At 48.5% G+C, this 9,103-nt stretch overlaps 3 protein-coding genes across 5 annotated transcripts; 2 read left to right on the plus strand and 1 right to left on the minus strand.

Annotated features, from left to right (window-relative positions):
- The first annotated feature begins 381 nt into the window (after window positions 1-381).
- On the plus strand, window positions 382-1,936 carry LOC108029500 (uncharacterized). Its single transcript, XM_017101781.3, has 6 exons — window positions 382-569; window positions 625-769; window positions 826-951; window positions 1,087-1,236; window positions 1,287-1,533; window positions 1,796-1,936. The coding sequence occupies exons 1-6, from the start codon at window positions 442-444 to the stop codon at window positions 1,828-1,830; spliced, it is 831 nt and encodes a 276-aa protein (XP_016957270.1). The 5' UTR covers window positions 382-441; the 3' UTR covers window positions 1,831-1,936.
- LOC108029498 (origin recognition complex subunit 3) lies at window positions 1,903-4,731 on the plus strand. Its single transcript, XM_017101780.3, has 4 exons — window positions 1,903-2,045; window positions 2,103-2,900; window positions 3,243-4,477; window positions 4,536-4,731. The coding sequence occupies exons 1-4, from the start codon at window positions 2,019-2,021 to the stop codon at window positions 4,630-4,632; spliced, it is 2,157 nt and encodes a 718-aa protein (XP_016957269.1). The 5' UTR covers window positions 1,903-2,018; the 3' UTR covers window positions 4,633-4,731.
- LOC108029497 (valine--tRNA ligase) lies at window positions 4,657-8,693 on the minus strand. Of its 3 annotated transcripts, XM_017101777.3 has the most exons (7): window positions 8,561-8,693; window positions 8,297-8,506; window positions 7,992-8,159; window positions 6,672-7,934; window positions 6,578-6,595; window positions 5,451-6,480; window positions 4,657-5,383 (listed from the first exon to the last, which is right to left on the minus strand). In XM_017101777.3, the coding sequence occupies exons 2-7, from the start codon at window positions 8,480-8,482 to the stop codon at window positions 4,881-4,883; spliced, it is 3,168 nt and encodes a 1,055-aa protein (XP_016957266.1). In that variant the 5' UTR covers window positions 8,483-8,506; window positions 8,561-8,693; the 3' UTR covers window positions 4,657-4,880. The 3 variants fall into 3 exon arrangements, with proteins under 3 accessions (XP_016957266.1, XP_016957268.1, XP_050743152.1); XM_017101779.3 differs by lacking the exon at window positions 6,578-6,595; XM_050887195.1 differs by lacking the exon at window positions 8,561-8,693 and having other exon boundaries at window positions 8,297-8,549.
- Window positions 8,694-9,103: the final 410 nt, after the last annotated feature.

Here is a 9,103-nt window from a genome sequence, read left to right on the forward strand (position 1 = left end):
CAGTTGAGCTGAGATGGTATACACAGAGTGTATTGCAAAAAGCAGGAAGGTATTTACCTTGACAACACGGGATCTTCCACTTTTATATAGGCAGCCACTTTGTGTACAATTTTGTATCTGTTCGCAACCGTTTTCATAAAGACAATCAGCTGTTGTTTTGGCGGGAATTGCGGGCTCACCGATTGACTTTAATCGATCACTGATGATTCACAGCCCTAACAATTTAAAATTAAAAACCAACAGCGTCTCGATCAAGAAAATAAATATTTCTGAAAAGATTCTCAAGATTCAGCTTAATTAATAACAATAGCTTAGGTCCTTCTTCCTGCCTGTCTAGTTATGAAACTAATCTAGTTCACATACTTTAGTACTCTATTTTTGATCTCTTACGGATACTAGGCTGCCTCACAATCACAAAATACACACGAGAAACAGCTAACAATGTCTGACATTCCGGAAAAAAGTGTATACTACAAAAGGGAAAGACGGAAATTCGCGCTGATCACATATCTTCTGACCGCGATATTTTTGGTCGTGGCGCTGTTACAGTGGGTTCTTCTCTCCTTTGTGTACGTATGTTCCGGGTCCTTCCACCGCGCTCTTCTCACCTTTCTAGATTTTCAGAGGCTTTTTAAGACTATTTTTTACTTTATATTATTGGGTCAGCTGCATTTTCTTTGGATTGGGCCTTTTACTCCTAGTTCTCTTCATTTTCTTTGAGGTTCTGCGCTTCAACAGAATGGTAAATTGGTTGTTTGCTGTGCTAATTGTAAGTTACAATTCGATTCCTAAAACTAGTTTTCAACTTTGTTTTACGTTTTTCAGTTCGAATGCATCGTTTTGGGTATCGCTCCGTTGGTTGCTCGTCAGTACAGGTATCAATTCCTTTTTAGCTTCCTCATGTGGACCCTGGCCTTGGCTCTCTTTATTGTGTGCGGTTCCTTCCTACCGGTAAGCAGGTCTACCAGAGATGATATTTTAAAAGAGTTGTTTTGATACCCGATAAGCTCCATAATTAGTAAGAAGGGTCTCAGAAATTCTTGTAAAAAACTTTTAAGTTTTCCTATACGTTTTTATCCCCCAAAGCTTGATCTGACTTTGGACGTTGTGGTCCTATTTGTCCTCGCTGTGGTCTCTATTATTGGCGCTATATACTTTGTAATGCTTTACATCGTCGCCAACGTTCCCTACTCATTTATCGTCGCTCGGGCATTCATCGTCATCAGCATCCTAATGGTTGGTACAAGGCCGGTTAGGTCGATCCTTTATAAACACTCTCTTTACAGTTTGTGATGTATCACGCTCAAATTGTAAACGGTGGAAGGTTTGCCGAAATGCGCACCAAGGACTTCTTTCTGGCTGCAATAATATTGTTTCTCGATTTCCTGCTCCTCTTTCTTTTTTCGTTTCAAATGTCGCCAAAATGGTCAGATTTGTGTGACAGCGAAAAGAAACACAATTTGGCGCTGTTCAAGGAAACAACTACGTCGCGCCCCAATCCTTGGTGGTATACCTTAACCTGGTCAACGGAGGGTACGTACCTGAGGGGCTTCCTAGTGTTCGCACAAACTATCCAACTTTCAAAAGATAAAGGTTATAACAATACATATGTGCCAAGTCTTAATAGAAAATGTATCATAATATAAATGGATCATGTATGTATCATGTAAACGTATCGTGTAAAAATGCATGTACAGAGTAAATTAGTTTCAATCCTGGCCGTTGCCTAAATATCAGGCAAACATTAACATTGTACCACCTGCATACATTTCTGGTTTTGTCTTCAAATATTCAGGCTTGGAACACAACACTAAGGAGTATGCCCCCTAACGCCGTTACCCAACACTGCCGCCCAGTTGGCGCCATACACACAGCTGCCAGCTGATTTCGTTTCGCGTTCCTACCGGTGAAGAAACTTTAATTGGCACAGAGCTGACCTAAACAAATCAGTAAACTCGACCCGTCGACTCCAAGAAGCTACGACATCGAGGCGCAGTCAGTTCGATAGCCAGCCAGCGATGGATCCCACCATTTCCGTGTCCAAGGTAGGTAGGATAGATTATACAGCCGCTTGGGTTAACCTCGTCTTGTTTGGTTTCCAGGGGTGTTTTGTCTACAAAAATGGCGCTACGAGAGCAGGCAAGAAGGCGGCCGGCAGGCGGAAGCGGCCTGCTTCGGAATCAAGTAACCTTTTGGGCCAGGATGTGGTCCAGCAGCCATTCTATGCGGAATACCGCAACGCCTGGAAGCAGGTGAACGACCACATTTCCGACCTGCAACGGCGCAGCTATGCCCGCACTCTAGACCTGCTTGTGGACTTCGTGGTGGGCCAAGGGCTCTGCACCAGTATGGATGAGGTACTTCCCACCGCCGCCTTGCTTACGGGCATCAACCAGCCGGATCACCTCAGGCAGTTCACGGCACTCACCCAAAGGCTCCATGCCCAGCGGGCTGCAAGGGTCTGTGTCCTGCAGTCCCGGGATTGCGCCACCCTCAAGGCTGCCGTAGAGTCCTTGGTCTTCGGGCTCGTGGAAGACCGTGCGGAGGCAGAGAACGACGATGAGGAGGATGAGGATATGGCGGAACGGGATCGCAAGCGTCTGCGTCGTTCGCAGTGTACCATGAAGCAGCTCAAGGCCTGGTACTCCAACAACTGCGACTCGGAGAGCAAGCGTTGCCAGCTGGTAGTTATCTTGCCCGATTTTGAATGCTTCGGCGCCAGCGTGCTGCAGGATCTCATCCTGATCCTAAGTGCTCACTGCGGGGCCCTTCCATTCGTCCTGGTTCTGGGAGTAGCCACGGCCATGACGGCAGTCCACGGCACTCTGCCCTATCACGTCAGCAGCAAGATTCGTCTGCGGGTCTTCCAGACTCAGGCTGCCCCCATGGGCCTAAACGAGGTAAGTTGCTTATTACTTTCGTATTCTGATAAAAAAATATTGGTTGCTATTGGTCAGATAGTGTAAATTATAAAATGTTTCCAAATAAATGCAAGAGCGTTTTCGTCCTTATCGAGAATTTACATTCTTATTGCGAATCACTAGACAGATTGTTATATAAATAAGCAACGCCTATATTCGGTGATTTTTAGCATTATTTGTGGACCTTAAATTATTTTACAGTTAGTGGTATATAAAAAATTCTTACACATTTCGGTATACTGTTGCGAAAAGCCTATTTAGTTGACCGTCCCCAACTATACCTCATATATTAACTCAACTTGATTTCTCAACAAATCCTAGGTGCTGGATAGAGTGTTGCTGTCGCCCAAATACGCTTTTCATCTGTCGGGGAAGACCTTCAAGTTCCTGACCCATATATTCCTGTATTACGACTTCTCTATCCACGGTTTTATTCAGGGCTTTAAGTACTGCCTGATGGAACACTACTTTGGTGGGAATGCGTTTGCACTTTGCACCGCTTACAGCAAAGCCTTGGGTTGCATTAAGCAGCTGACCCACGAGGACATGGAGACCATCCGAAGGCTTCCATCGTTTCGGCCGTATGTCGAGCAGATAAATGATTGCAAGCGCATCATAGCCGTGCTCACCGACGACGAGTACCTAAAAAAGAAGCTGCCGCAGCTGCTGCGGGACTGCTTGCTTCATTTCCTGCTGTTTCGCAGCTCGCTGGAGTTCCTTACAGAACTGGTGGGAGATCTGCCGCGCTGCCCTCTAGGAAAGCTTCGTCGTGAGTTGTATGTAAACTGCCTTAACCGACCGATTTTCACAACTCCGGAGTACAAGGAGTGCCTGCAGATGTTAAGTTTTTTGTCAAAGGACGAGTTTGTTTCCAAGGCTAACCGCTGCCTCGAGAAAACAGAGCAGTTCCTTGCTGAAGAGATTGCCGCCCTTGAACTTGGCGAGGCCTGCATCGCTGTTCTGCGACCCCAGCTGGAAACAATTCGCCAGTCGGTTGCCGATGTGGCTAAGGCCAGTATGGCGGCAATTACAACGACATCGCCGAACGTGGTCCGTCCGGCCACAGATCAACTGACTCATGTGGCCAATCGTCAGGAGCTCAAGGAACAGCTTTTGCAGCGTAGCAAGGACGACAAGCACCGGCATCAGCAAAATACTCCTACCACTCAAATGGCTCGTGCAGTACAGAGAACCCTACAGCTCATCGGGACACTTTTCATCCAGGACCATCTCCGCCCGCTGCAGGATGCACCTCCGATACACGAACTGTTCGTCTTTAACGACATTGCCACCGTGCGCCGAAACATAATCGGAGCCCCTCGGGCGGCGTTGCACACTGCTCTAAATAATCCGCACTTTTACATGCAGTGCAAGTGCTGCGAGCTTCAAGATCAGTCGCAGCTGGTTGGCACCCTCCCCGATCTCTCCGTGGTATACAAGCTGCATCTGGAGTGCGGACGAATGATTAATCTCTTCGACTGGCTACAGGCCTTTCGATCTGTAGTCAGTGGCAGCGACGAGGATGCGGGCCAAGAGCAAATCAATCCACAGATACAGTGAGTACTACATCTAGTTCCAATAACTTTTGATTATTCCGATTTCATCTCAAATCAGAGCGCGCTTCACACGAGCCGTAGCCGAATTGCAGTTTCTAGGGTACATAAAGATGTCAAAGCGCAAGACGGATCACGCCACCCGATTAACCTGGTAGCTCGTCAAATGAAAACCCAAATCCTTTAGCGAATGTTGTTTTTCTATTTATTGGGAACATTTCACATGTGTGGGACGTAATAAATAAATAAAAGATCAATCGATTTGTCTATTCTGTTCAAAATGCATAAAGTGTTGCCGCGAAGGAGGCAAATCTGTATATTTTTAAATTAAGGCTAGCAGCCAGCGAGCCAAGCCCGCTAGAATATCAATTACCAGTGCTTCCGACTAGCGGTTGCCGTTCCCCGCTCACATCAGTTTCAGCGTCTCAATGGCGGCAGCAATGCGTTCGATCTCCGCACGCGATTCCGAGAGCTTAGTCTCGTTGGCCTCCTGCACCTCGGTGGGAACCTTTGTAGCGTAGTCGGCGGCCTGGATTGCCTGAGTGAGCTTGCCCACAGTCTGCACTAGCTGGTCGCTCTTCTTCTGGAGCTTGGCGATCTCCTTGTCCGCTTCCACGAGTCCCTTGAGCAGCAGGTGGACTTCGCACTGCCCTGTCACGGTCAGGATGGCGCAGCCCGGTGGTGCTGGGCTATTAAAAACCACCTTTGAGCAGTAGGAGATTGTGGCCAGATCGCTGGCATAGCGTTTGAGTATTTCACTGGGCACCGTATCTGTGCACACTATGTACACTTCGGTCTTAACCTTGTTGGGCAGATTGTAGTCCGAACGGGCGGAGCGGATGATGCGCGCAGCCTTCTGCACAAATTCCACGTCCGCCTCTATTTTTGTGCTTCGCCAAGATGTGTTGCCTAGAATTGGAATAGGAGTTGTATGTGGTATTTTGTATTGACTTTGAAACGCTGATGATGGTCTTACTTGGATAACTGGCCACACAAATGCTGGGCGCAGGGTTTGCCCTCGGCAGCCGCTGGTAGAGCTCCTCCGTAATGAATGGCATAAACGGAGAGAGCAGACGCAGACCAAAATCTAGGCACACGTAAAGTGTGCGCCTGGCAGCAGCTTGTTGCTCCTCGCTGCCGCTTTGGAAGATCGGCTTCAGACACTCCAAGTATACGTCACACAGGTCATAGAGCCAGAATGCGTAGCAGGCGCTTGTGGCAGCCGAAAAATCATAGGACTCGAAGCCAGTGTTGCATGCTTCGATGGCCGAAGCCAGGCGCGACAGAATCCAGGCGTCCATTTGGTTGATCACGCCAGACGGATTGAGTTCTGTGTCGAACTTCTCAGAGCCGGAGAAGTAAAGCAGCGCAAACTTAGTGGCGTTCCACAGTTTGTTGCAGAAGAATCGGTATCCCTGGACGCGGTTAATGTCCAGGTTTATGTCGCGCGCCTGCGTGATATAGGCGCATAGCGCAAACCGAAGGGCATCCGAACCACACTCGGGAATTCCCTGCGGGTAATCCTGCTTTTGGCCAGCCTTGGCCTTTTCGATCTCTCGGGGATCCAGGTTGGAGCCGACAAGTTGGGCATTGAGGCCCTCCAGAGTAATGCCTCGAATGACGTCCATTGGGTCGATGACATTTCCCAGGGATTTCGACATTTTGCGACCATGCGCGTCCCTCACCATAGGGTGAAGGTATACTTCCTTGAACGGTAACTTACCCAGCAGCTTCTGCCCAAAGAACACCATGCGAGCCACCCAGAAGAAGAGAATGTCATGGCCCGTTTCCAAAAGCGATGTCGGATAGAAGGTCTCGAGATCCTTTGTTTTGTCTGGCCAGCCAAAAACGGAGAATGGAAAGATGCCCGAACTAAACCATGTGTCCAGGACATCCTCGTCTTGCTTGAGTACGATCTTGCTGGACTCCACTCCGAATCGTTCGGCAGCCTTGCTAAGGGCCTCTGCCTCGCTGCGCGCCACGATCCAATACTGCTCATCGTCGTTCTAAAAAGGTGGAGAAAAATAGAACCTTTTAAGTAAATCTACTTCGAAGTTGATCTATAAATCATCGGATCTCATTATCTTCATGCTTTTTACGCACCACTCGTCCTTGTGCAGACTAAGAAAGCATATAACACATATATAAATAAAAATTAATCAGGGATAAAACCAGATCCCAAAGCTGCATAACTTACCGTTCCCGTTTGGACTGAGGGTTCGCTGAAGCTGACATGGTAGGCCGGAATCCGGTGGCCCCACCATAGCTGCCTCGACACGCACCAGTCACGGATACCGTCCATCCAGTGATACCATGTCTTAGTGTGGTGCTCGGGGATGATCTTCAGCTCGCCGGAACGCACGGCCTCTGTGGCCGAGGCGGCCATGTCAGAGCAGCTAACATACCACTGGGGCTTAATCAGGGGCTCAACAACATCCTTGGATCGGCTGCAGATGGGCACAACCATCGGATTGTTCAGAGTCTCGCGGTACAAGTTCAAGGCCTTCAACTTTTCGAGGATCTTCTTGCGGCACTCGAATCGTTTCATACCTGTGAATTCGCCGAAGTCGCCGATAATAAAGCCGTCATCGTTGAAGATGGTAATGAAGGGTAGGTTGCAGCGCTTGCCAACCTCGTAGTCGTTGGGGTCGTGGGCTGGAGTGATCTTAACGGCTCCCGTTCCGAACGCAATGTCCACGAATTCGTCGCAAACGATCGGCAGGCGGCGCGTGGAGAAGGGATGGACAACGAACTTGCCGTGCAGATGCTTGTACCGCTCGTCTTGGGGATGCACAGCCACAGCCGTGTCGCCCAGCATTGTCTCAATACGGGTGGTGGCTACAATTATCTCTTCGTCACTGCCCTCTACCTTGTAAGCGAACTTGATCAGCACGCCGAACTCCACCTTGTCCTCGTATCCGGGAATAGATAGGAAAGTACGGCCAGGGATCTCAACTTTGTCCACCTCGATGTCCGATATGGCTGAGCGCAGCGTGCACGACCAATTGACTAGCCGGGAGCTGCGGTAAATGCTGCCCTCCTCGTGCAAGCGGACAAAAGCCTCGGTCACGGCGCGGCAAAGCTTGGGGTCCATGGTGAAGGCCACCCGCGACCAGTCGTACGATGAGCCCAGGCTCCTCAGCTGGTCATAGATGCGACCGCCCTTTTCCTGCCGCCAATCCCAGATGCGTTCGATGAACTTTTCGCGACCGAGGTCGTGCCGAGAGAGCTTCTCGTCGCGCCACAGCAGCTTTTCTACTACCACCTGGGTAGCGATACCAGCGTGATCGCAGCCAGGCACCCACAGGGTTGTCCGTCCCTTCATGCGGTGGTACCGCGTGATGGCGTCCTCGATGGAGTTGGTCAGGGCGTGCCCTAAATGCAGGGATCCCGTCACGTTGGGCGGCGGAATGATCATCACAAACTTTCCTTTGGGATTGGGTGCATCAATCGAATCACGCTAAAGGAGCAGCCTGGATAAAACTAAGGATTATGGCCAAGATGTGACTGGACTCACTCCGTACTCGGGCGTAAAGAAGCCCTCCTTCTCCCACCAGCTGTACCACTGGGCCTCCACATACCGCGGACTGTAGGCATCTGGTAAGGGGCCACTCAGATCCTTCTTTTCCCCAGGCGCCGTTTGGGCACTGTACACGGCAGCTTCTTTCACTTCCTTGGATCGCTTCTGCGTAGGGTTTTAATTGGGGAAAGGCATTAGCTTTCACCAGCAACAATAACAGCAATTACTTCCCCTCACTTGGCCACATAACCTCGATTCGAGACCTTTACTTGAAGAACTTTAGAGGAGTACTGGGGACTCACCTCGGGCTTCTCCTTCTTGTCGCTCGCTGCTGGAGCAGCCGCAGCCTTCTTGTCCAGCTTTGCCTGGAGTTTGGCAAGCTTCTCGGCCTTTAGACGCTCCTTCTCCAGTTGCTTTGCAGTCTTGGGAGGATCACCTCCGGATCCCACCGGAGCAGTGATATCGTTCTGCTGCTCAGCCTCGGGCATTTTTGGGTATTCGCAGGGAAAAATCTGGGTGTTCTAACCGTAAGTCTAGTGATGAAATGCACGACATACATTACTCACTTGCAGTTGAACTGGAGTCGCAGAAAAAACAGATGAAAACGTGTGCAGTTTGGGAGTAGGGTTGTCGAGTTCGTTTCCTATATTGAATGCCTTATAAATGGGCTTGTGTTTTAATATGGGACAAGTGTTCGTGTTTTTTTTTTTGTAATGATTTGTTTTTTTTATATATTTAAACTTATTAATTGTTAACGTCTTTTTCTGCAGATTTTTTTGTATTTTGTGAGAGTTCAGTTGTGGCATAATAGAGCGTGTTAATAATTAAACAAATCCTGTTATTTGTTTAGATAAAAGCTTTACAATATCATTAGCAGCTTAAAAGGCTTAAGTTTTAGGGAGCCAATTCCGATCTTAGGTTAACAAATGGTTATTGCAACTTTTTTGTGAAACACATTTCGTTTTATCTATTTTCCTCTACTGGAATAATTAATTTAACATATAACAATCATTTAACAAAAAATATTTTAGCTATGCACTTGGCTAGTTTTATAACTGGAGTTGGCAACACTGCCTCGATTTCCATAGGTCTGTATCGGTATTTAGAAT

The sequence above is a fragment of the Drosophila biarmipes genome, chromosome 2R (genome assembly GCF_025231255.1).
Source record: "Drosophila biarmipes strain raj3 chromosome 2R, RU_DBia_V1.1, whole genome shotgun sequence".
In the NCBI taxonomy this organism is placed as follows: Eukaryota; Metazoa; Arthropoda; class Insecta; order Diptera; family Drosophilidae; genus Drosophila; species Drosophila biarmipes.

Coding starts and splice junctions, on each gene's coding strand:
- LOC108029500 (XM_017101781.3), top strand. CDS start 442: ATGTCTGACATTCCGGAAAAAAGTGTATACTACAAAAGGGAAAGACGG. Junction 570..624: donor TGGGTTCTTCTCTCCTTTGT/GTACGTATGTTC, acceptor CTAGATTTTCAG/AGGCTTTTTAAGACTATTTT. Junction 1,237..1,286: donor TCGTCATCAGCATCCTAATG/GTTGGTACAAGG, acceptor CTCTCTTTACAG/TTTGTGATGTATCACGCTCA.
- LOC108029498 (XM_017101780.3), top strand. CDS start 2,019: ATGGATCCCACCATTTCCGTGTCCAAG. Junction 2,046..2,102: donor CCACCATTTCCGTGTCCAAG/GTAGGTAGGATA, acceptor TTTGGTTTCCAG/GGGTGTTTTGTCTACAAAAA. Junction 4,478..4,535: donor CAAATCAATCCACAGATACA/GTGAGTACTACA, acceptor ATCTCAAATCAG/AGCGCGCTTCACACGAGCCG.
- LOC108029497 (XM_017101777.3), bottom strand. CDS start 8,482: ATGCCCGAGGCTGAGCAGCAGAACGATATCACTGCTCCGGTGGGATCC. Junction 8,160..8,296: donor ACAAGAAGGAGAAGCCCGAG/GTGAGTCCCCAG, acceptor AACCCTACGCAG/AAGCGATCCAAGGAAGTGAA. Junction 5,384..5,450: donor TTGTGTGGCCAGTTATCCAA/GTAAGACCATCA, acceptor TTCCAATTCTAG/GCAACACATCTTGGCGAAGC.